Below are 27,818 nucleotides of genomic sequence, written 5' to 3' on the forward strand. Positions count from 1 at the left end.
ATCCTCAGGCTCTGAGTCCCCAGCATAGACCTTGCGAATCTTAGAGTGAAGTCAGATCTGATGATCTAAGCGATCTCACCGAACACCACCACTTCGGAGTATATTAATGGTAAGATTCATTAGGTTTTTTGTAAGCTTCACCAAGAGACAGGTTCGACAGTGAATCATCATCCGAAGCTTTGCAATAAGCTTCAATTATATTCATTGTAGGAGAGGGTTCAAGAAAGTAGTTAGAAAATTCGAAAATCCTTGAAGAACAACTTCGAATTCTCTAGAAGATGATAAGAGGCTTAAATTCTTTAATAGTCTCAACTCAAGAACACAAGAGTAAAGGAGATGATGGAGATAAGAGATTGGGTGAAGAAGAAGGCAAAATGGCTAGAGAGAGAATAATGACAAGGCTCTCCCATGGATCTCCCACTTTCACTCTCAAGGTTGATAATGGAGAAGGGAAATTAATTCTTTCCTAAGAGTTAAAAATCTCCAAAATCCATCCCTTGTAAAGCTATGGGTGGGTGCTATTTATAGGTACCTCATGATGTAGGATGGAGCCCATGTGCAAGGCACATGGGGAATATTCTCTCTAACTACTTTGTCTGAGGAGGTGACCTCTCTGAGGATGAGGAAAATCCCGAAGAAGAGATCAACCTCTCGGCGAACCCTTCTTCTTAGCCACACCTAACCAATGATCCCCAATCATCTCAAAGGGTCAAGGGTAGTCCCAGAGGACATCCTGCCGCATAAGGGCCAGGGGTAGTTCAAGAGAATGCCCTGCTGCAAATATTGCCGAGTCTCAGGGACCCCCTAGATCGTGCCACCTCGACCCGGGTATAGGCTAGTTTAACCGAAGATTGAATTTATCTCCACTCACCGTCCTCAGGATCGGGTCCTTTGTTCGAACTCCATTACGCCCATGGTTCTGGTGCGTAGATCCCGGAAAGCTCCGAGCCCGCAAGTGTTCTGGGACTCATTAACGAAGTGACTTCTAGATTACGTCTGAATCCGTTCGAAGTCAAGTGCTTCGAATCTCTAGGTTCGTGGATCCGAACCCTTTCGAGTCCGAGTACCTCGAATCTCTAGGCTTGCTCAATAACTTTTCGAGTCCAGGCCCGAGTAAGTCTCTAAGTTCGTGGATCTGAACCCTTTCTAGACTTAGAGCGATTCAGCCCGTTTGATGGTGATAAATCCGGGCCCACCAATCTTGGACTTGAGATAAATTCAGGCCCACCAACCTTGGACTATTGGGCCTAAATAATTTAGTGGGCTTAAATTAGCTCCTCTTACATTTGCCCATTGCGTGTATGAGAAATTGTAATTTTCTCGGACATGCATAATTCACCTTATCAGCCATGCTTCACATTACGTCATCAGGAATATTTGGTCTTGACAGAGTCTAAGGATAAAGCCGAGGATTCACCGTAATTTACAGATAAAATCAACAAATAACATTAAAACATAAATAAATAAATAAATATCTTTTTTTTTTTTTGAAAGAAAACCAGAACTTGAATTATTCTCCACCAACCAAACCTTGACATTTAATTCATACAGCACCAATTAAATTGCCAAAGAAAATAATAATAATAATTCTTTTCCTTGAGAATAAACAAATCAGAAAAGCTGACCCCCCTTTTTTTATTCTAAAATGTAACCAACCAGCAAAACTTTTATTTATTTATTCTGAGAGGTCTAACATCCAAACCCATTTTTGTTTCTCCTTCTAAAAACGTGAAACCCACTATTCTTCTTTCTTCAAATTGAAAACCCGTAACTGCTTGGGCCCTTATATATATATGCAGAATATTTGAGAGGATATTGTTAGATAATGTCTTAATGGGACTACATAATTAAATGTCGTGTTATCATTTATAAGAAGCCTACAATTTAAGTGATTCAATTTAGTTAATAGGCTTAAGGGTATATGTGTTATGGACCTAATGTGTAGATACTAGTTGTATAATTTCTATTTCTATGAGAGGCAGAAATAGAAATTTAAACATATTGGTTAAAGTTGGTTTTCATTCCTTTTGAACTTCCACAACCTTTCAGTTTTGAAAACCAATAAATAGAAATTAAAACCAATAATGGTTAAAGTTGGTTTTCATTCCTTTTGAACTTCCACAACCTTTCAGTTTTGAAAACCAATTACAACCTTTAAAAGGTTATGGTCCCTATTCCTTCCCAAAAGTGAAAAAAAAAATAAAATAAGAACACTGCCATTTTTTTTTTCTAAATCCTCTCAAGGAGAAACATAAGGCACCAAAGGGGAAAGGATTAGAAGGCAATAACATAATCAATAATAAAGAGTTCATTGATAATCACGCTTTCGTTTAACCGTTTATCAATGGATTCAGGTATGTCATTTTGTCTTGATTTCTTGATAATACACATGGTAAATGATCCAAAGTGTAAGGTTTATGTTTTGAAATTTATGTTGACAATTGGTATCAGAGCATGCATATCATGTGTCTTATCAGAATTGATATACTTTATTCATTCTATTTAGTTTCCTGGAATCAGATTCTGAATTTTCTTATGGATGTAAATTTTGTTTTTTCCTGTTTTGTTCTGTGAAAATGGCAATCTGTTTTCTGGAATTGTAAAATGATTCGGTGGGCAGTTTTTTTTTTTCTCTCAAATGGATGAACATCATGTATTTATATATATATAGATATATCTTGCGATTTGATCAGTTTAATTTTGAACATCATAAAAAAAAAAACTATTTGTTTTTGGACCCGTCAATTCTATTTACATATGTATATATATAATTGGAATTGCTGCAGATTATATAACATATACGGGGTCACAAATTTAGAAATCTTTAAATTTAATATAATTTCATACAACGTCTACAGAAATTTAATTTTCTAACATTCTCAATATAAGTCAATTCAAACAAGATGTCACAAAAGTGATCTCTCTTGTCTAGATTGTTTTATATGGAATGTTTTGAAGTTCATGTCTGTGTATCTCATGCGGGTATTTATCGGTCCAAAGACATGATTAAGACTTGGCAGAATTACACACACATTTTGTGGTGATAAACATGTGCCAATTGTCAAGAAAACCTAATGTGAATAATAAATCCATCAAAAGATAGATTTGTTATTTGACATAACTTATTGTCAATGTTTGATCATTACAACAAGAATACCACTTACAGTTAATATCACTACCCAAAGGCTTGGTATTAATGTTGTGCTAGGTATCTTGAGATGTTGTCATTAAATTAATTTATTTAGAGATTATCTGTTTGGTAACTTACTGTGAGCATAATTGTTTATTCCTTTTATTTTCTTTTCTATTCAGCTTTAATGTCGACTACTTCAATCTCTGCCAACATGAACAATGTTCCAATGTTAAATGGAACAAACTTTAAGGACTGGAAAGAGAACATATTGATTGTTCTCGGCTGCATGGACATAGACTTGGCATTAAGGATGCCAAAACCAAATGCTCTCACTGCACAAAGTACTCCTGAGGAAACTGTGTACTTTGAAAAGTGGGATTGTTCTAACAGGTTAACTCTTATGATCATGAAGCGTGGGATTCTAGAAGTTTTTCGGGGTGCAATAACAGAGGATGTTACCGTTGCCGGTGAATTTCTTTCAGAAATTCAAAAGCGTTTTGCTAAAAACGATAAGGTTGAAACAAGCACGCTTTTAGCAAGCTTGATTTCAATAAAGTATAAAGGCAAGGGTAATATTCGCGAGTACATCATGGAAATGTCTCATCTTGCTTCAAAACTTAAGGCACTAAAGCTCGACCTATCTGATGATTTGCTCGTGCATTTAGTTCTCATCTCTCTTCCTGCACAATTTAACCAATTTAAGGTCAGTTATAACTGCCAGAAGGAGAAATGGACTCTCAATGAGCTCATTTCATTTTGTGTGCAAGAGGAAGAGAAATTGAAGCAAGAAAGGACTGAAAGTGCTCATCTGGCAAGCACCTCCAAGCATACGGGCAAAAGAAAACATAAGGGAAAGGAAGTTGCTATTCCTCAGGGTCCGGAACCAAAGAAACAGAAAGTGCAGGATGGTTGTTTCTTTTGTGGCAAGCCCGGACACAGAAAGAAGGATTGTGCCAAATACGTCGCCTGGCGTGTAAAGAAAGGTACATTTCATGTTTTGGTCTGTTCTGAAATAAATTTAGCTTCAGTACCAAGAAACACTTAGTGGGTAGATTCTGGTGCTACTACTCACATATGTGTTTCTATGCAGGGTTGCCTGAACTATCGAAAGCCAACTGATGCTGAAAGATACATGTTTGTGGGTGATGGCAAGTCAATAGAAGTGCAGTCAATAGCGCACTTTAGATTATTACTGAAAACTGGTTATTATTTGGATTTATTAGACACTTTTGTTGTACCGTCCTTTAGACGGAATTTAATTTCTGTTTCTGTATTGGACAAATTGGGATATTATTGTTCTTTTGGAAATATGAAGTTTAGTATGTCTATTAATTCCAATGTTGTTGGTACTGGTTTACTTAATGTGTTTGATAATCTATATTTGCTCGAAACTATTGCATCTTATAATGCAACCTTGTACGTGGAATCACGAGGTACAAAGCGTAAATTAACTAAGGAAAATTCAGCCTCATTATGGCACAAACGCCTAGGTCACATCTCCAAATCTAGAGTTGAGCGCTTTGTGTCTGATGGAATTTCAGACTCTCTTGATTTTTCAGATTTTGATGTCTGTGTTGAGTGTATCAAGGGAAAACAGACCAAAATAAAGAAATATGGTGCCCATAGGACTACAGATGTCTTAGAATTAATTCATACGGACATTTGTGGCCCATTCCCTATGGCATCTTGGAATGGTCAACAATATTTTATCACATTCATAGACGACTATTCCAGATATGGGTATCTATTTCTTATCCATGAGAAATCACAGTCTTTGGACGTATTCAAAAAATTTAAGGCCGAAGTTGAGTTATAACTCAACAAACGGATTAAAAGTGTCAGGTCTGACCGTGGTGGTGAATACTATGGCAGATATGATGGATCAGGTGAACAACGTCCAGGACCGTTTGCAAAATACCTGAAGGAATGTGGAATCGTCCCACAATACACCATGCCAGGATCACCTAGCATGAATGGTGTATCTGAGAGACGAAACCGGACTCTTAAGGATATGGTAAGAAGTATGATCAGTCATTCTACTTTACCAGAGTCCCTCTGGGGTGAGGCTCTAAAGACAGCAACTTATATCTTAAATCGGGTGCCAACTAAAGCAGTTGTAAAAATACCTTATGAGCTTTGGGTTGGGCGAAAGCCTAGTCTAAAACATTTGCATGTGTGGGGGTGTCCTGCTGAGGCGAGGCCTTATAAACCTCATGAACGAAAATTGGACTCTAAAACCATTAGCAGCTACTTTATTGGCTATGCCGAACGATCACGGGGTTACAAGTTTTATGATCCCACAAATAGGTCAATATTTGAGACGGGAATTGCAACATTTTTTGAGGATGTTGAGTTTGGGGAGAGAAATCCAGTTAGAGACATTGTCTTTGAGGAGGAAGCAGGAGTAATCCCACTTCCTACTACTACTTTTGACCAATCACAGGTTCCTATACCTGTCATTGCTCGAGAAGTAATTTCGGATCCTCAACCAGACAATGTTGTTCAAGATAATATAATTCAAACCCCCATTCAAGATGAGGTAATTGTTCCTGAAGAACAAACTCTACAACCTCAACCTCAAGAATCTGTGCCATTAAGGCGATCCACCAGAGAAAGGAGATTTGCATTTTCAGATGATTATATTGTATATCTCCAGGAACATGAGGTAGAAAATGGAATGTCGAAAGATGATCCAATTAACTTTCGTCAAGCCATGGAAAGTTCCAACTCTCATAAGTGGATAGAAGCCATGAATGAAGAATATAAGTCTATGAAAGACAATAAAGTTTGGGAACTTGTCTCATTACCAGTTGGTGCGAAGCCCGTAGGTTGTAAATGGATATTTAAAACCAAAAGGGATTCAAATGGTAATGTGGAGAGGTATAAGGCACGTCTTGTAGCCAAAGGCTTTACTCAAAAATAAGGAATTAACTTTAAAGAAACTTTCTCTCCAGTTTCTTCGAAAGATTCTTTTAGGACAATTATGGCGCTTGTTGCATATTTTAATCGTGAGTTGCATCAGATGGATGTCAAAACAGCTTTTCTTAATGGTGACATTAAAGAAACAATTTATATGGTGCAACCAGAAAACTTTGTGTCAGGAGACCCAAAGAATATGGTTTGCAAATTGACTAAATCCATCTATGGACTCAAACAAGCTTCTCGTCAGTGGTACTTCAAATTTCATCAAATTCTCACTTCGTATGGTTTTGAAACTAATGTTGTTGATGAATGTGTGTATCACAAGTTCAGTGGGAGTAAACACATATTTTTGGTTTTATATGTTGACGACATATTGCTTGCCACAAACGATATAAACTTATTGCATGACACCAAGAGATTTCTATCTAAGAATTTTGAAATGAAAGATCCTGGTGATGCTTCCTTTGTATTAGGAATCGAAATACTCTGAGATCGTTCTCGGGGTATTCTGGGATTATCACAAAGGAGCTATATCGAAAAAGTACTCAATAGATTTGGCATGCAAAATTGTAAATCAGGTGAAACCCCGGTTGCTAAGGGAGACAAGTTTAGTCTCAGCCAGTGCCCGAAGAACAGTCTTGAAATTCAAGAAATGCAGAAGATTCCTTATGCCTCGGCTGTAGGGAGTCTAATCTATGCTCAAGTATGTACGCGTCCGGATATTGCGTTTATAGTTGGCATGTTAGGCAGATATTTAAGTAATCCTGGCATGGATCATTGGAAAGCAGTCAAGCGTGTTATGCGATATTTACAGAGAACAAAGGAATATATGTTCACATATAGGAGATCGGATAAGTTAGAGGTCATTGGATATTCCGACTCCAATTTTGCTGGATGCCAAGACAGTAGGAAATCCACATCAGGCTATATTTATCTGTTAGCTGGCGGAGCAATTTCTTGGAGGTCTGCAAAGCAGACGCTCATAGCTTCATCCACCATGGCCGCAGAATTTGTAGCATGTTATAAGGCATCAAACCAAGGGATATGGCTGCAGAATTTTGTCACTGGGTTGCGTATTGTGGAAGGCACTACAAGACCACTTAAGTTATATTGTGACAATAAGTCTGCAGTTTTATATTTCAATAACAACAGGCGCTCGACAAAATCAAAGCATATTGATATCAAGTTCCTAGTTGTAAAAGAAAGAGTGCAGAGTGGACAGATTTCTATAGAGCACATTGGGACAAACTCAATGATAGCGGATCCACTTACGAAGGGACTACCACCCAAGGTCTTTCATGAGCACACTGCTCAGATGGGTGTTGTTCTATTTGAGAACATTCTGGTTTAGTAGGAGTTTGTATTTATATTACTGCTTTATGTCAGCCTTGAGTTTTATCTATGTAATTAGATTAATTTCTGCAAAAATGAAATATTCAGTTTATTACGCTCTGTTACGTATTGTGAAGTATTGATCTCAATAAAGTTAAGTAGGACCAGTTGGAAATAGGCATGTATGGATCACATCACATGTAATTTCCATGCTACGCATCCATGATTGATCTATGTCATTTAGCTGTATTAGTATACGTAACCATTGGTGGGTCGAGTTACGATTGATGTAACGAAGACCGCTTTGATCCTATATTAATATAGTTAATGGACAAGATTGTTTGGATACCCTCAAGTTATGATAACAAATTTCTGAGCTCACTAAAGTTAAGCACATTTTTCAGGATACATATGTGGTCCAGTGGGAGATTGTTAGATAATGTCTCAATGGGACCACATAATTAAATGTGGTGTTATCATTTATAAGAAGCCTACAATTTAAGTGATTCAATTTAGTTAATAGGCTTAAGGGTATATGTGTTATGGACCTAATGTGTAGATACTAGTTGTATAATTTCTATTTCTATGAGAGGCAGAAATAGAAATTAAAACATATTGGTTAAAGTTGGTTTTCATTCCTTTTGAACTTCCACAACCTTTCAGTTTTGAAAACCAATAAATAGAAATTAAAACCAATAATGGTTAAAGTTGGTTTTCATTCCTTTTGAACTTCCACAACCTTTCAGTTTTGAAAACCAATTACAACCTTTAAAAGGTTATGGTCCCTATTCCTTCCCAAAAGTGAAAAAAAATAAAAATAAATAAGAACACTGCTATTTTTTTTCTCTAAATCCTCTCAAGGAGAAACATAAGGCACCAAAGGGGAAAGGATTAGAAGGCAATAACATAATCAATAACAAAGAGTTCATTGATAATCACGCTTCCGTTTAACCGTTCATCAATGGATTCAGGTATGTCATTTTGTCTTGATTTCTTGATAATACAGATGGTAAATGATCCAAAGTGTAAGGTTTCTGTTTTGAAATTTATGTTGACAGATATTCCATGTATCACACCTCTCCTTTTCTATTTAAGGAAAGGGGTAGCAACCCAAATCAATAGCCACTTACCTTTTCCATAGCTCATTTCTTTTTATTTGTTGCACAGCGGCGCCTCTCTTTCCAGATCGAGTGACCAACCCAGCTCTTCTCTTTTTCTTTTGGAAGGCTCTATTTGTTCAACACCAGAAGCCACTGCCGTGCTCTCCTTTAATAAACTAGGGGCTGCCGCAATACCAGAGGCCAACGTCATACCAGAGCTTCTTCATGTCTTTTGCAACCCGTTGAATACCACTGCAGCCGGCCTTCTCCTTTAACATGCTTTAATCGGAGCAACAACTCAGTGCTCTTCTTTAACTTTTGTAATCACCAAAGATCGCGCAGACCACCATGATCCGCCGCAGCTCTGTCGCAACACCAACCTGCCTATCGTCGTGCTGCACCCCGTCGACCTACGCGAGAGCTAACCATGGCTCTGCCCTACGCGCTTTGTTCCGGCACCTGTGACCTCACTGCTACTTCTATCCGTGACTGACCAGCACTGGCAACACCGCCCACTCAGCGCGGTGTTGGCCTGCCTAGCATCGTTCTAGCCCACTGTTCACGCACGCTGCTCGCGCCGTCATCAATCTACTATGAAACCCATTTTTGGTGGGCCTTGGTCTTCCTCTCAACTATTTTTATTCCTTTGACTGTATTAGATTTGTAGATACAAGCTTAAAACCTTTTTTGTCAAACCCATTCTCAGCCCACTCTCTCTAACAGAGACAGATTCAGAGTTCGTCTTCTTCTAGGGGCTCTGTTTCGCGGTTTGCTCACTACCGACTGCTACAATTCTGGGCACCGACTGCTGCAACTCTGAGTGCGTCGCCAACCTGTCACAGCCCCGACTACTGCAGATGTCGTGACCCAAGCTGCTACTGACCTCTCTTTGCTGCAACTCCGACCACTGTTGGCTTCAACGGTTCCAACGCAGACCACACACGTTCGCCCACTCAACGCAACGTGTGTGGTTTTGCCCAGCCTAGCTCAATCTTGTTGATCTTGATCGACGCCGACTCCGCTACGTCTTCAACACTGCCTTCGTCCTCAACTGTCCAACGCCGACTACGCACGTTGCCCTTTCAACGCGACGTACGTGTGGGCCTGCCTAGCACTGCTCAGCTTGTCATTGGCCTCGAGTGTGCTTGTTTCATATCTATGGCCCGTGCTTGTGCGTCTCACACTTGCGGACTTGCCACTGCCTCTAGCCGCGGCTTGGTCCGACTCCGGTTTGCACCATTTCTCGGTTTCCTTGTCCATTGTTGCTTTGAATCTGCTCTTGCTTTCTCTGATCTGTGGGTAAAATTTTGTTCAAACCCACTTTCCTTTCTTGCTTTGATGGACCTTTGTGCTCATGCATTTAGCTCCATTGGGCCTTAGTGCTTATGATTTTAAAATTGCACTGTAGAGCTTGAATTTGCTTGAAAATGTAAACTTGACTTGAGAAAGATGGATTCCTTTATTGTACAACCCATGAATCTTTGTTGTTGACCATTTTGTAAAACCAATTTGAATTTTTAATCTCATATAAACTTAATCACTGATGCTTGAAAGTTGTTTGAACATTGACAACACTTGCACTTGATTTTTGAGAGAAGATGAGATACTCGTTGAATTTTATTTTTAATTCTATTGAAGAAATCCGGGTTTCTTTGATCTTGTGGATGCTTGGGAAATAAATAGTTGATGCCAAAAATTTGTTTAATCACTGTAGCTTCGTGTTGACTTGAGAGGAACCGGCCCCGAGAGACAAAACTTTGATTGTTGTGTTTTCAAGAACTTGCTCATAGTAATAAAATTGTTGTAGCTTAAATAGATCATTATTATTTGTTGATGTTGCCTGTAGACACCCCATTTTTGACCATCCTCAAGACTTGGACGTCACCGTTTGAACACTCAGTGATTATCCATGTTTGTGTTCGTTTGGAGTTCCCGGAGGTCTCGGCTTGCACGCCTTGCCTCAGAATCTCCGAACTTGACTGTTTAGTGTCTGGTTTTACACCAAACACTTGTGTTTTGCCTTGGAGAGGCCGGGTAGGGCTTGTAGACCATCCCCACCAACCACCGGTAGTGGCTAGAGGCCACCGGCTGGTTTTTGCTGCCACCGGCAATGTATATTGCCGGCCGGCACTATTTGTTGCCGGTCAGCACTATTTAGTGCCGGTCAGCACTCTTTTTTGCCAAAATGGCATTTTTGGCCGGCCGACTACTGTGCATCTGCTTTTGCAGATATTTTAAGACAGCTGTCTTGCTTTTGGCTTCCCTCCATACACGTGTATGGAGGGATCTCTCTCTTGGAAGCTTGTCTTGTAAGCTTTACAAGACAATAAGCTTCTATAAAGAGAAGGCTTGTCTCTTGGCTTGAGAGGTTAGACACTTGAGATATTTTGGAGAGCTTAGATAGCCATTGTTAGGGTTTGAGTTCTAGGGTTAGGGTTAGATACACATTATCTCTCTCTTTTTCCCTCTTGTGTGTGTTTTAGTGTGTTTAGTCCATACTATTGCACACAAACACCTAGTGTTTCACCTTCACTTAGCTACTGAGGTTCTAAGGGACTAATTTTGAAGTTTTGGTGTTAGATTCAAGCCAAGGGAGGCCATTGGAGCACCATTGTTGAAGGGGTCATCAAGGGTAAGAAACTAACACCTTTATTCCCCATTTTTGCATTGATTTTCTACCTATCTTAGAGCTATTTTCGTGCCTATTGTATAACACAAAAAAGTTCTATTTTTTAGTCCTCTTGATTGTTTATTAAGAGTGTTTTGTGGTTTGAGGGTGTTTGACCCCTCTTAGGCCTTGAAAGGCCTCATTTTGTGCTATTTTGTGCTAGTTTCGGGACTTTGGTGTTTGGGCCTCTTCACCACTGAAATCTTGAGGGATTTCAGTGGTGGAGATGGTGCCTTGAAGTCTCTAAAAGGAGAGGGCCACCCACTCTCCTTGTTGTCCTTGAAAAGGGCATGTTTTGGCCTCTAAAGGGAGCCTATGTTTGAGTGTGTGTTGAGCATGTATAGACTGTTTTTCATGCTTATTTTTCCATAATATAACATGATTTTAAATTGGTTTTGGTACTCCATGCATGCTTAGCATAGTTGCCATGTAATGCCTTGTGATTCCTTAACATGTCTTAGGTCGTGTGCCTTTGTTTCTAGCATGTTTTAGGCTTACATTTGTGAAGCATTCGTGCATATTTTGCCATGTTTTAGGTCTGTCCATGGTTGTTTGGGTCAGATTTGGCATGCATCATATAGCCCCTTTGCATTTTGGCTTGTTGGCCTTAAGTGTGTGAATGTATAGCATGACATTTTTGCATTGATTTGGTAATTTGGAATCATCCACCATGTCATTTCAGTCCTATTTGCATGCCTATATGTTTACCTTGGATGCATCTTTAATGCCTCATAAGCTTGTGTAGCAATGCTCCTTGTTTTGGCACTTGTGCATGCCTTTGTTTTTGAGTCATTTGGATGCCATCTAAGTGATCCTCAGGCCTTGTATTAATGTGCTAAAACTCTGTTTTTGGTCAATAAGTTCATGCCATGTTTGGTCTTGCTAAGTGTAGTTCAATACTCCATTGGTTTGCTTTGAGCACTTGGGCCATTAGTTGCATGTTTGGCTTGATTTATTGCTTGGTTTGGCACCATGTTTTAGCATGATTTTAGAGCTCATGTTGCATGCTAATTGTCCATGAAATCTCTTGTCAAGTGTGCTTGAATGTTGCTTGCTTAATGCTTGATGCTTGGACCATAACATGCGTATGTGTGCATGTGTGTTTAGCCTCCATTTTTGGGCATTTTGGCTACTGTTTTGGGCCTTATTAGAGCTGCCCAAGTCTTGTATAAGTCCATCTTTACATCCATTTGCATGGTCCCATGTTTACTTGTATGCTTGCATAAACTTGTTGCCATGTCATGTTGCATCCTTAGCTTGCATGCTTAGGTTGCATTGCATCTTGCATGCATGCCTTGTTCCTTGACTTGATGATAGGAATTGGGCCTTAGTTTGTTTGATTGATTTGCATTTCATTTGACATGAAAGTTGCATACTTGATCCCTTGGGCCATCATGCATGGAAATGCGTGATTGGTGGTCCGAGAATCGAGACACATGCCCCTTTGAGTCATTATCATGATAAGGGACATGGTTGGTGCATATATGCCTTGAATTGTGCTGCCATGCTTTGCCTTGCCCTCTGTTGCTATCATTTGCAGATTCTGCAGGAACACTCTGCCGACCGGCAATAATTTATCTGCCGACAGCTTCATTTTGTGCCGGTGGCCATATCACACTGCCGGTGGCAATTCCATGCAGCCGGTGATGTCTCCCAGCATCCAAGGAAGCAGTCCTGAGGTTTTGGCAACCTCCAGAGGAGTGAAGGAAGGAAAACAGAGGCAGCTCACGCATGGCGGCGCATTTCCCGAGGCGATTTACTGTTTTCTTAGTTTAATTAAATTTGCTTAGTTGATTAGGCAATTTGTAATATTTAATTAGCTTGCGTAGTTAATTAATTTGTAATATTTATTTCGTCCCTCCGAGTGAGGGCAAATCTGTAATAAGTGTGTGTGGGTGGTGTGTATGTCTTCCAATCCCCACTTCTTTCTTCCCTTTTATTTAGCTGCTTATGATGGTAGATTAGGGCATCTTTAAAATTAGCATACCTTATGCTATGCATGCGTGCATCCATACATTTGTATTACATACATTAGGCTCGGTACATCACGCTAACTGCATCTGTACTTCAATTCACAAATTGGATATGTGGTAGTTGATCGCATTTCACATGCCATGTTTAGGGTTAGTCGAGCCTGCCTAGATCGCATTTTTGTATGTGTTGCATTAGACAATTTAACATGAGCTAGGATCACGCATGTTTGCTAACTAGTTTATTGTTTTGGCACGGAGTACGATGTAAGTGTTTACGCTTTAGCATCCCGCATGCGTGTGAATGTTGCCATGACAGTATGCTTGCCATGCGGCTAAATGCTTATATGATAAACTGTTTGAAATGCCTGTGGGTGGAGGTTGGATTGTTTGAGTTGGAAAAACTCGTTGAAATCCGTATTTTAGCCTACTTGCGAGTAGCAAATTCCAAAGCACTTTTTCAAAACCGAACGGATATGCAATGCTTATTTCCAAATTAGGCAATCTAGTCTATACTTGTTTGCTGGGCGCATAACATTGTAATTCTAGGCTAATAAATGGAATAAGAACACGTAATGTTTTCAAAATCGGATATCATGGTTAGTAGAGGCTGGTCTTCGGACCGGGCGAAAGGGGGTGCTCATAGCTGACCTTCCCCGATCGTACCTAAGCTCCCGAGCCGAGACAACTCCGGTGATGACGGACATGTGGCCTTCGGCACCGAGTCAGGGTTTCCTAAATTTCCCTATTAAAAAATATTTAGGTGGCGACTCTGCATCTGGCAAAGCAGTCCATGTTTGGCACTACTTTTTCAAAAATCTGTTTCTCAAAACGATTTGCCAGATTTGGACTCTTTGGTTCAGATTAAGAACCGCGACAACAAAATCGCGAGTCCGAACTGTAGTAGCATAAGGCCCCCCTCCGCGGGCGCGTCTACATTGCCCCATTCTGATAATGCCTGAATCATGATCTGAAATTGATATTGTTTGTCTCGTTTGTTGGCTTTACTATTTCAGGCAAATAAATTTTTTTGCGAAATCCACGACCCCGAGACCTTCAGAATCTTCACTAATGAGAGCAAGAGCTATCCTTCGAAAGTCTGAACGAGAGAAAAACTGTCCCTCAGGAATCCGAAAGTAGCATACACCCTACTTTGGCAAGAAAGATCCCTCTGGACGGCAACCGAGTCTACCAAGCTTGCACCAATAGAAGTAAAAATTGTCTCTCAGAAGTCCGAGCAAAAACAAGGCTGTCCCTCAGAAGTCCAAGCAGAAACAAGGCTATCTCTCAGAAGTTTGAGTGGAAACGAGGCTCTCCCTCAGAAGTCCGAGCAGAAACAAGGCTGTCCCTCGGAAGTCCGAGTGGATGTGCACTTCTACTTCAGTAGCTAATGGAAGCAAAGGCTATTCCTCGGGAGTTCGAGTAAGAGTCCACTCTACTTTGAAAAGAAAGATCATCGAAGCTCGTATTGATGAAATCAAGGGCTGTTCTTTGGACCCGCACTAATGAGAGCAAGAGTTGTCCCTTGGAAGGCTCTCCCTTAGAAGTCCAAGCAGAAACAAGACTGTCTCTTGAAAGTCCAAGTGGATGTGCACTTCTACTTCGACAGTTAATGGAAGCAAAGGTTGTTCCTCAGGAGTTTGAATAGTAGCACACACCCTACTTTGGCAAGAAGATCCCTTCTGATAGGCCACCGAGTCTCGAGGGCTATTCTTCGAAAGTCTGAGTGGGAGAACACACTCTACTTCAGCAAGAAAGATCCCCGAAGCTCACACTGATGAAAATGAGATTTGCTCTTCGAAAGTCTGAGTGGGAGCACATACTCTATTTCAACAAGAGAGATCCTCGAAGCTCGCACTGATGGAAACGAGGTTTGTTCCTTAGAAGTCCAAATGAAAGCAAGGGCTATCCCTCGGAAGTCTCGGTGGAAGCATACTCTTTTCCTTGGCAAGAAAGATCCCTTCTAGCGGGCAATCGAGTCTTGAGAGCTCTTCTTCAGAAGTCCAAGTGGGAGCACACATTCTGCTTCAACAAGAAAGAACCTCAAAGCTTGCATTGACAGAAGTAAGGGCTATTCTTCGGAAGTCCGAGTGGGAGCACACATTCTACTTCAGCAAGAAAGACCCTCGAAGCTTGCATTGATAGAAGCAATGGCTACTCTTCGGAGGTCCGAGTGGAAGTACACTTTTACTGTGTCAAGAAAACTCCCTTCAGGTTGGTAACTGAATCTACTATTCCTCTTTCTTCTTTAAGGGGCAACAAAAATTGAAAACTGTTTCAAGCAACATAACACAATGAAGCTATACATTGTAGAGAAAATAACTTCTAATGGAGATACATAATATAGAGGAAATAACTTTCTTCATAACATAAGAAAGAAAGATAGCAAATTCTTAGACAATACAGTAAATACAAATTGTAAATGTCATAGATAGACTTCCTCTACGCAATGTTGAAATTTGCCCCTAGAGTTGCAAGATCATTTGGAAAGCTTTCACCAGCTGCTCGGGTTGTGGCCATCATGCACCATCATAGCCATGTCTTTGGATCTTTTTGTACAGACTGATATCCCCATCCCCGCAAGACTTTTCATGGATCTTTTATAGTCGGAAACTTGCTTCTTGTTGGCCAACACACCGGGCTAGGAATCCGGTACCTCCTCGAAAGTAAAGTTCACCTTGAATAATTATGAATTGGGCAAGCTTGGCCATAGTCAATTTTCCAACTTTGCTTCTGAGTTGTTCGAGGACTTCTCCTCTCCAGTCCTTCGGAAGGCCTTTGTCTTCAGGTATTATCGAAGGCTCTGTTCTCTTCTTGATAATAATTGTCGCCTCCTCCTCTGGGATATCAACTCTTGCCCCTAATGTAGCGAGGGCATCTAAAAACTTATTGTCGGAATGAGGCACATGCTTTATTTCGACCTTCTGAAATTTGTCAAGAAGCCTTTGGATTGTTGTTCGATATGTGGCCAAGGCAGGCTCCTTTAAGACGAATTGTCCTGAAACTTGCTTCACTATCAACTTTGAGTCCCCCCGAATTCGAATCTTCTTGATACTGTGCTTTTCAGCTGCTATCAAGCCTAAAATAAGAGCCTCATACTCAGCTTCATTATTCGAACAATGGAAATCCAGTTTATAAGACAAATATAACTTTTCCCCACTTTTGCTTGTAAAGACTATCCCGGTTCCTCCTTTACCTCCGGCTGCTGCTCCGTCAAAGCTCAATGTCCAAAAGCTTTCCTCAGAAGCCATAGCTGCATGCACCTCTCCTCTTAATTCTTCATTCACTGGTTCATAGTCACTACTTGGAAATTGAGCAAGGAGGTCAGCTAAGGCTTGGCTTTTGATCGCCTTGGGGGCTACACATGTGATCTCGAATTCACCCAGTGCTAACAACCATCTTGCCACCTTCTCGGTTAAAACAGGCTTGCTGAGGAGGTATCGGATTGGATCACTTTTAGTAACAATCTGAATCTGATGTGCTAAGAAGTAATGTCTGAGCTTTTGGGCGATGAATACCAGAGTTAAGCAATGTCTCTCTATCGGAGTATATCGAACTTCTGCTCCTCGAATCTTCCGGCTGATGTAATACACCGGGCGTTCTGCTCCATCTACATCTTGGACCAATAATGCCCCTATGGACTTGGGGGTTGAAGTTAAGTACAACATTAGAGGCACCTCGGGCTGCGGGGCTATCATGGTCTGAGACGAGGTCAAGGCCGCCTTGATTCTCTCGAAGGCCTTTTGGTGCTCTTAGTTCCACTCGAACTTGGCATCTCCTTTTAACAATGAGCCAAAAGAGGCAGAGATCTCTGCAAAGGCTAGGATAAACCTCCGAATATAAGACACCTTCCCGAGGAACTTCTTTAACTTCTTCTGAGAATGCGGGGGAGGCATTGCTCTGATAGATTTGACCTTGTCTTCATCTGCCTCGATACCATGTCTGTGTACAAGAAACCCGAGGAACTTCCCAGCCGTCACTCCGAAAGTACATTTGAGAGGATTCATCCTCATTTTGAATTTTTGGCATCTCTTGACTACTTTCTTAAGGTCTCGGAGATGGTCCCCTTCTTTCTTGGATTTCACCACTAGATCATCAACACAATCTTCCACCTCATGATGGATCATGTCATGAAAAATTGCAGTCATAGCCCTTTGGTAAGTTGCTCCGGCATTCTTGAGTCCGAAAGGCATGACTGTATAAAAGAAGTTTTCGAGAGGTGTTCTAAAAGCAGTCTTTTCTGCGTCCTCTTCAGCCATCCTAATCTGATTGTATCCACTGAATCCATCCATGAACGAGAACATCTGGTGTCCCGAGGTGGTATCCACGAGGGTGTCAATGTGAGGAAGAGGGAATTCATCATTCGGACAAGATTTGTTCAAATCTCGAAAGTCTACACATATTCTGATTTGACCATTCTTCTTCTTTACTGGCACTATGTTTGCCAACCACGTAGGGTACTGTATTGGCCGGATGAAACCAGCCTGTTGAAGTTTTTCAATCTCTTCCTTTATCTTCTCTTCGAGATCTGGATGATATTTTTGAGCAGCTTGCTTAATTGGTTTGGAGTTTTGGAACACATCAAGATAATGGGAGACTAGGTCAGGATCTAGTCCGGGCATTTCCTTATATGACCAAGCAAACACATCTGAATACCGGCTTATCAACTTTAACAACTGTTCTCGCTTCTCTGGGCTAAGGCTCGAACTTATGAATATCGACCTTGGAGCATCTTGTCCATCACTCAGATCTATTTCAATAAGTTGTTCGGGCTGAGGCTTCGGCCTATCTTGCATGCATTCTGGAGCCACTTCAGGCTTTATTACTATGTTATTGTCAGGAGGCTCTTCTTTTGACTCGGAGTCGGTGACTGAAGAAACCGACTCCCCGCACCTTCATAAATAGTACACCATCTTGCCTCATTCTCGGACTTTCATCACCTTCTGAGGAATAGGCGGACTTTCTGGTCTAGACATCTCCCGCTTACTTGATTCTGCCATCGGGTCCTTGTCATCTTTGATATCCTCCCAACGAGGAATTTTGACCCCCCGAGGCTTAGAAGTGGTGGGAACTTCTTCGACAACCAGTTCGGTGAAGTAGATGACATCAGAATAATGAGCTTCATAGATCTCAAAAGGCCTTTCTGTAGCCTGAATTGTCACTGTCTTTTTTCTCCATTTAGCCTTAACACACTGATGATAACTTGATGGTACAGCCCCATATCTATGCATCTAGGTCCTCCCTAGAATGATGTGATAATTTGCCTCAGAATCGATAATATGGAACTTGGTGGCCGAGCGAATCTCTCCAACGGCTAAATCAACTGTTACGCATCCGATAGTAACTCTCCTTTCTCCACCAAAGCCAATGATGACTATCGGCTGCTTCACAATGCGTTCTTCAAAGATTCCGGCCTTTTCTAGAGTAGCGCGAGTCATAATGTTGATATAGGCTCCACTATCTAGAAAGGCCCTTTTGAACTCAACCCCGTTATTAAAAGCAGTCACATAAAGCGGGCGATTGTGAGAAAAAGGATACTTCCGATCAGCCTCGGAGAAAGTAATGGCAGTAGATTGCTCTTTTGCCTTCCTCGGGATAGATCCCTCAGTCGACATGCATTCCTCGGGATAGATCCCTCAGTCGACATGCATTCCTCATGGTGTGCCTTGGCTATATTAATGATAGACTTGGTGATTTCTGTTCTTACCTCCTCAGAAAGTCCAAGCTGGTCAAAGAACTGCTTGAACTTTACACAGTCTTGCAAGGTTTTGGCATAGTGATCCAGATCTTTTTCCACTCTTGGAGGCTCGTAGTTAACCATCTCCTCGGTCTCTTCAAAATAAGATGCTACATAAACATGGTGTCCTCCTCTTCCGTAATACTCTTCTCCTCCTTCTGGATCAAAGGGATCGTCGACATGAATTGTGAAGGTTCTGCCCTCTGGATCGAGAACACTTCCATAGTAAACTTGCTCACCCTCAGGCTCAAGGATGTCGTCCAGATAATAATCATTGTCATCGAGATTGGAGATAGCCTCGATCATCGGGCCTTCATAAGCTATCATAGCAACATTCTTTCCCTTGTCTCGGTGCTAAGGACATGGTTATTCTCGGATGTCTTGAGTCCCTTGCTTTTTGAACCTCAATTCGTCTGCCTCGACTTTATCTCTGAAGATTTTCCTGAGAGTCCAACACTTCTCTGTCGGATGTTTCAACGTAAGATGGTAGACACAAAATTCAGGGCTCTCACGGTCCTTTTTTGATGGCATTTCTTCGACATAAGGCAATTTTAGCTCTCCGTCGGCCACCCATTCCTTAACTAAAGCTTTTACTTCCTCGATTCCACATGGATAAGAAACATTTCCCTTTTCACCATTATATTGCTTTCTCTTCTGGCCTCTATGACCTCCTCCTTGTGACTTTCGGGTATCTGGGCCAGAGGCAGCAACAACAATAGGTCCACGAGACGATTTGAAGCTAGTCTTGTAACTGGCCTTAAATCCGGACTCCTGAGCCTGAGGAATGCTAATGTTCCGAGCTGCTTCTATTAATGCCGAGAAGGTGGGTAGCTTGTGATTAACTAGAAAAATTTTGTACCTACTCAATGCCCCTTCTAGACAGATTTGAACCAGATAAGTCTCCTCCACTGCTTCATGGCAATCCACGACCTTATCCTGAAACCTTTTGACATAGTCAAGGATGTCTTCACTTTCTTGCTGCTTCTCTTTACACAATGTAAGTGTGGTCACCTTCTCCGCCACTTGAAAGAACTTGGAGTGGAATTTGTTAACCATTTCCTCTCAACTTCGGACAGAGTTTGGGGCCAAATTAACATACCAACTATATGCTCGGTCAGTGAGGGACTTAGAGAATTCTCTCAGTCGGAGGACGTAGTTTGAACCATGAATACCCAGAGTCTCGATGAATTGCACAACATGTTCTCGAGCATTTCCTTGTTTGCCATCAAACTTGATAAATTTCGGCACTGTATACCCCTCAGGGTATGGATAGCCCAGCATCTCAATGGGGTAAGGCGGCTTGACGTCTGGATCAGGCAAAGAGGGTAAAGTCCTCTTGCCCCGTTCGCGATCGAACATGGCTTGCACATCGGCGAGAGTGAGAAACTATTGAGGGAGAGAGTTTGATGGTGGTATTCCCGGAACTTGGCTTATGGACCCAAAGACTGAGCTAGGGGCGACTTGGCCATTCTGGTGCTGCGAATTCATCATTGGTGAGGACATTTGACGATACTGGCCATCAGCGCCTATAGACAAGCCAGTTGGTGATGGGACATTAAATTGAGGCCCGTAAAGTCTACCGCACGGCGCTGCTATACTGGGTTGTGCTTCCAAATTTGTTGTTGGCACCAAAGGAGGCCCGTTTGGTGCTTGGGTAACATTTACTGGTGGCTTAACAAGATTAGGTACGGGCAGAGCTCCCTTTTGCGCCATCATACTCCTTATGTTTTCCTGGACACCAACAGCCACCGGAGCGCCATTCAATACACCAGAACCTCTCCTCGTCACCATTGGATCTTGGATTGGCACGCCATGGAGCCCGGGTATGGGCAAACTGCTGCCGCCTACTGCGATTTGAGCATGTGTTACTGTGGCCGTGTTGCCATGAGCCATAGGCTGATTGGGGCCTACTTCTCATTGGATTTGATTTTGCGCTCTGGCGGGAATAACTTCACCACCAGTTTGATTTCCGTTTGGCGCCAGTGCAAAGTTAGAACTCATCACCAACATAGTGTGAGTGAGATTCTGAAGAGTGGTAAGAATCTCCTGCTGAGTATTTTGAAGTCCTTGAATGGCCTCAAGCAAAAGTGGTTGATCTGGACCTGTGGTTCTGTCATCACCACCATTAGAGGATCCTTGTTGGTGAACTTCATCTTCTCCCGCCATCCTTGTTGGAGTTGTGTGGATTCCAGATCTCGTTGAGACCATTAACCAATCCGCCTCCCCAGTGGAGTCGCCAAAATGTAGGAAAGGGTTCAAGAAAGTAGTTAGAAAATTCGAAGATCCTTGAAGAACAACTTCGAATTCTCTAGAAGATAATGAGAGGCTTAGATTCTTCAATAGTCTCAACTCAAGAACACAAGAGTAAAGGAGATGATGGAGATAAGAGATTGGGTGAAGAAGAAGGCAAAATGGCTAGAGAGAGAATAATGGCAAGGCTCTTCCATGGATCTCCCACTTTCACTCTCAAGGTTGATAATGGAGAAGGGAAATTAGTTCTTTCCCAAGAGTTAAAAATCTCCAAAATCCATCACTTGTAAAGCTATGGGTGGGTGCTATTTATAGGCACCTCATGATGTAGGATGGAGCCCATGTGCAAGGCACATGGGGAATATTCTCTCTAACCACCTTGTCTGAGGAGGTGACCTCTCCGAGGATGAGGAAAACCCCGAAGAAGAGATTAACCTCTCGGCGAACCCTTCTTCTTAGCCACACCTAACCAATGATCCCCAATCATCCCAAAGGGTCAGGGGTAGTCCCAGAGGACGTCCTGCCGCATAAGGGTCAGGGGTAGTTCAAGAGAATGCCTTGCCGCAAATATTGCCGAGTCTTAGGGACCCCCTAGATCGTGCCACCTCGACCTGGGTATAGTTAGTTTAACCGAAGAGTGAATTTATCTCCACTCACCGTCCTCGGGATCGGGTCCTTTGTTCGAACTCCATTACGCCCATGGTTCTGGTGCGTAGATCCCGGAAAGCTCCGAGCCCGTAAGTGTTCTGGGACTCATTAACAGAGCGACTTCTAGATTACGTCTGAATCCGTTCGAAGTCAAGTGCTTCGGATCTCTAGGTTCGTGGATCCGAACCCTTTCGAGTCCGAGTACCTCGGATCTCTAGGCTTGCTCAATACCCTTTCGAGTCCAGGCCCGAGTAAGTCTCTAAGTTCGTGGATCCGAACCCTTTCGAGGCTTAGAGCGATTCAGCCCGTTTGATGGCGATAAATCCGGGCCCACCAATCTTGGACTTGCGATAAATTCAGGTCCACCAACCTTGGACTATTGGGCCTAAATAATTTAGTGGGCTTAAATTAGCTCTTCTTACATTCATTAGTTTATTATTTTTTTTACATATATTTGTATATTGAAGTATGTGTAATGATTTTGGAGTTGGATCTGTGTTCTTCTTGCTGATTATTATTACTATTATTTTTGTTCGTGTTGTGATGATCTGGCTGTTGTGGGTGCATGTTGTTGTTGTTGTTGATGATGAATGATGGTGATGATGATTGTTGTTGTTGATTATGAATGATGATGATGATGATAAAGAATGATGATGAAACAGATAAGATACATGTATAAAACTTGATCTGTGCAAAACAAATTTTTGCAGCTAAAATTTGTACAGATAAAAGGCTCTGATCTGTCCAAATTGATGATGATGATAATGAGTGTGGCCAAGAGGTTGAAGAAATACTTGGAAGAGGGACATACAAATCTTTTTTTTTCTTTTTTAAATTTTATTTTAAATTTTTTGATGTTTTTAATGATAATGATGAACTTATAGGATTTGGTGATTATGGGTTATTTTTAGAAGTCGGTTAAAAATTGATATTTTGATTTTTTTTTTTAAAGAAAGTGTAAAACAAGTAGAGAGATAAAATAACCTAAAATAAGTTAAAAATTAAAAAATGAATTTTAATTATCTTTTCAAAATAGTTATGTTGTTGTTGATGAACAGATATGATTTGTTGTTGTTGATGATGATTTTGAACAGACAAGTGAGAGAGAGAAGATAGATAGAGAAGAAATATTTGAGCAGATATAAATTTTCAATCAATAGGATTAGGTTTGGCTTGATATTACAATAGATAGAAAAAAAATAAAAACATATAAAATTTAGAGAAAAAATTAAATAGATAGGAACAAATATTGAATTGAAAAGATTAACAAATTAAACTTATAGGGTAAACGTTTGAACAGATAATAAAAAAATTAAATAGATAAGAAAAAAATTTGAATAGATATGGATCAATTTTGAATTCTTGAGCCTTCTTCTCAATTTTTCACTTTCTTTTAACTTTTTCTGTTTTTCCTTTAGTTCTTCTCTTGAGCTTGCTTCAAAATTTCCAACAAGGGTTCCTTTTCAACAAAAGAATTGAGCTCTCTCTCTCTCTATCTCTCTGGGTTCTCTCTCTATCTCTAGAGTCTTAGACAACAAATGAATAAATGGGCTAATACATATAAATGAACTCATTCACTTCTCTCAAACTCTCTAGAACCCTCTTTAATATACATCAACAATGTTAATTAATTGAGTAGAATTAGATTAGTCATTAATTATTCATTATTTTAATTAATCACTCCTTAATTTTACTTAATCTTGATCATAATTAAATTAATCATAACTAATCATAAGTTTCACATACTTTAATTAGTTTAATTGATTTCAACTCAGTCATATTTAAATTTATTATTTGAATCAGATTTTTAATCAAACTCCTAAAAAACTCCAAATATCAAATTATTTCTATCCTTAATTTTGATTTCTCACATCATTAAGACTTTCAATTTCAGATCGAGCTCAAAATCTTCGTTAATAAATTACATACTCAATTGAATACCTCATAAATAAATTTAATTCATAATTATCGTAATTCCCAATTCTCATAACTTAATTAACTCTAATTCGGACCTAATTGATTAAATCTTAATCTTATCAAACTGAATCGAATATTTAATTAAACTCCCATATTATCTGATACTCAAAATTAAAATAATTCAATTCATCAATTACACTCTTTTGAGCTGTCTAAGCTTTCAATTTCTAATTCCAAATTAAATCCTTAATAAATTCATATACGAATCAGTCTCCATAATTTTTATAAATCCCAAATTAAATCATCATAATGAGCAATTAAAATTTAAATCTCCTTAATTAATTAAATGCTAATTATTATACGTGGTGGGGTTGTTCCACTAATCAATTAAGCTTAAGGCTATACAATTATAATTAATTTATTCTAATTATTTTGATATGAATTAAATTTTAATTAAACTCACTATATGGTGCTAAATATTCTAACTAGTCTATTGAATTAACCAATTTTGATTTCTGAAGTCGTTTGGGTCCTCAATTTCGAATTCTAAGTCAACAATTAAACAAATATCTCACAAATAAACAGATAACTATCAAATAAACACATAATTATGCAATTTATGCCCAATAAAATATTATAAAAAAATAATACAGAGGTTGGGGTCGTCACAGTCTTTCCCCCTTAGAAAGTTTGGTTCTCCAAACTCAAGTTACTTCTATTCGGAAACAAATATAGGTACCATTGTTGCATTTCTTCCTCATTTTGCCATGTAGCCTCTTTTCTGTAATATTCTCTCCACTCCACTTTCACCATTGGAATCAATTTGTTCCTTAGTTGCTTTGCTTGTCGGTTAATAATCTGTGCTGGCCATTCCTCATATTTCATATCTTTATCTAGGGCTATCCGATGATAGTCAATGACATGGAATAGATCTCTGAGATAACTGCAGAGCATTGACACGTGGAACAGATTATGTATTTGTTCGATCCCCGATGGTAAAGCAACACGATAAGCAATAGGGTCAAGTTTGTCAAGAATTTGAAACGGCCTAATGTAACGCAGAGTTAACTTCTCTTTTCTACCAAACTTTGTTTGCCTTTTCATTGGTGTTACCCTGATAAACACATGCTCTTCCATTTCATATTCTAAATCTCGTCTTCTTTAATCAGAATAGTTTTTTTGTTGGCTCTAGGCAGCCTTGAGCCTCTATTGGATGATCTTTATCTTCTGAGTTGTTTCCTACACAAGTTCAGACCCATATAATGTTTTGTCACCAACCTTTGCCCAACAAATTAGAGACCTACATTTTTTCCATATAATACCTCATACGGTCCCATACCGATACTAGCATGGAAATTATTGTTATATGCAAACTCCGCCAACGGCAAGTAAGTTTCCCAACTGCCCTGAAATTTAAGAACACACATACGAAGCATATCTTCTAGCGTTTGAATTGCTCTTTCATTCTGTCTGTTGGTTTGTGGATGAAAAGTGGTGTTGAGTCTCAATTCTGTGTCCATTGCCTGTTGCAAACTTTTTTAAAATCTAGAAACAAATTTAGGATCTCTATCCAACACTATAGACACTGGGACTCCATGTAATCGAATAATTTCATCAATATAAATTGTAGCAAATCTATATGCATTGAAAGAAGTTTTCACAGTAAGGAGAAGTGAGCAAACTTTGTCAATCTGTCAACTATAACCTAAATAAAATTAATACCTCTAGATGTTCAAGGTAGGCCGACAATGAACCCCGTGGTTATGTGTTCCCACTTCCATTCTAGAATAGGAAAAGACTGAAGCCTTCCCCGAAATTTCAATACTTGATTCTCAATCATAATCCCAATCTAGGCTTGGTTTCGAACTTGTCACAAATCTTTTTAAAGAAATCATCATCCCCTTGCTTCTGCTTGACCTCTTCTATGATTGCTGGTTGTGCTGAAATTGTAGCCAATAAACAGTCTTGCTCATAAGGTACCACTTCAAATTCAAGCTTTTCAAATTTATGTAGAAACACTTTTTGATCGGTAAGCAAACAAGCTAAATTCCCTACATTCTTCCTACTGAGTGCATCGGCTATAGTGTTAGCTTTACGTAGGTGATAATGAATTTTCAGGTTGTAGTCTTTGATCAACTTAAGCCATCTCCTTTGTCGCATATTCAACTCTTTTTGGGTAAAGAAATATTTCAAGCTTCTGTGATCTGTGTATACTTCGCATTTTTCCCCATATAGATAGTGGTGCTAGATTTTCAAGGCAAAGACGACAGTGGCGAGTTCTAGATCGTGTGTCAGGTAGTTCTTTTCATGTAGTTTCAACTGTCAGGATGCATAAGCAATCATATTGCCCTTTTGCATTAAAACACAACCCAATCCTCTGTAAGAAGAATCACTAAAAATTACAAATCCCTCAGTACCTAACGGTAGAGTAAGGATTGGAGCTGTGGTCAGCCTTTCTTTCAACTCTTGGAATGTAAATTGTCTTTGGTCTGTCCATACAAATGGTTCTCCTTTTCGGGTTAACTGTGTCAATGGCACAACAATCTTTGAAAAGTCTTAACAAATCTCCAATAATAACTTGTCAATCCCATAAAACTGCAAACCTCTATTATGTTAGTCGGAGTAGGTAAATCGAAAATCGCTTCAATTTTCTGTGGGTCAATTGAAATGCTATCACTGTTAATAACATGCCCCAGAAATGTAATCTCATCTAACTAGAATTCACACTTTTTAAGATTTCTATACAATTGTTTCTCTCTAAGTGTTTGTAGAATTATTCTCAAGTGTTGTTCATGGTTATCTCTACTTCTCGAATAGATCAAAATGTCGTCAATAAATACAATAGTAAAATCATCCAAGAATGGTTTAAAGACTCTATTCATCAAGTCTATAAATGCTGTCGATGCATTAGTAACTCCAAAAGACATAACTAAAAATTCATAATGTCCATACTTGGTTCAAAAGGCAGTTTTCTCAATATCTCCAGCTTTGACCTTTAATTGGTGATATTCCGATCTCAAATCAATCTTTGAAAATACTTGAGCCCCCTGTAACTGGTCAAACAAATCATCAATTTGAGGCAAAGGATACTTATTTTTTATAGTTACCTTGTTAAGTTTTCAACAATCAATACACAATCAAAGTGTGCCATCTTTCTTTTTCACAAACAATACAAGTGCATCCCATGGTGATGTTGTTATGACCCAACCCCAGGGGCTTGGGTTTAGAATAACAACTTACTAATTAATTCTAATCGTAGCAAATTAAATGGCACAGGCAGAGGCAAATAAAAATAATTAAATAGAAAATTTACTTCATTCTATTATTTTAATAAGAGAGAATACATCTATAGGGCTTTTATTATTTTATTACTCAGTGACCGGCCATTAGGAAAAAAAACAAAAGGAAGAAAAGAAAGAAGAAAAAAATAATGGATCAACATCAAATTCTTGTGCGGGTTCCACTACACGAGGTTACGGGTCTTTCTTACATCTCATCACCGGAAAGGGTAACAGTTATAAGCACACAGTAATGTGAGAAATATTATGCAAAGAGTATACGGGACACAAAATAACCATGGATAGTTAGTTAAGCCAAAATATTTACATAACTAAATTTGAATAAACAAATTAGTTAAGTAGCAGAAACTGAAATACAGAAATTATGTAAATAAATAACCATAACCACGGTACAGAACATAATAGAACAGAGGTCATAGGAATGACAGTCAGAACAGAGGTCAATAGATTTATGACAAACAGAGGACCACAAAGTGGCTAAACAGAGACCAATGGTTATTTAAGTCCCCCAAGGCATGGGACTCCCGTGATGATACTTACAAAACATAATCGTTTATAAAATCATTTTCAAATAATTTCTGAAATTTAAACAACATATTCATGGGTTTGAATTTAAACAAATAGAGTTTAGAAAATAGTTAACGTAATTAAAATATTAATATAATTTATAAAATATAGATTGCGTAAAATAATTTATGGTAACCCAAAACATACGTAAAATATATTATGGTGACTCAAGGTATAATATAACTTACCTTAAGATTGAGCCTTACTATTTCCTTCATATTTTCTTATCTTTTCGGGACTCCCTTCTATACAGTATCTCCCCTGATTTTCCTTCT

The 27,818-nt window shown here is 39.6% G+C and overlaps 1 protein-coding gene across 1 annotated transcript; it reads right to left on the reverse strand.

Annotated features, from left to right (window-relative positions):
• Positions 1-24,358: 24,358 nt before the first annotated feature.
• On the reverse strand, positions 24,359-24,814 carry LOC145813137 (uncharacterized). The gene has a single exon (XM_082908410.1). The coding sequence runs from the start codon at positions 24,812-24,814 to the stop codon at positions 24,359-24,361; it is 456 nt and encodes a 151-aa protein (XP_082764536.1).
• Positions 24,815-27,818: the final 3,004 nt, after the last annotated feature.

The sequence above is a fragment of the Camellia sinensis genome, chromosome 15, assembly GCF_055761805.1.
Source record: "Camellia sinensis isolate YWXY chromosome 15, ASM5576180v1, whole genome shotgun sequence".
NCBI classification, from domain to species: domain Eukaryota; kingdom Viridiplantae; phylum Streptophyta; class Magnoliopsida; order Ericales; family Theaceae; genus Camellia; species Camellia sinensis.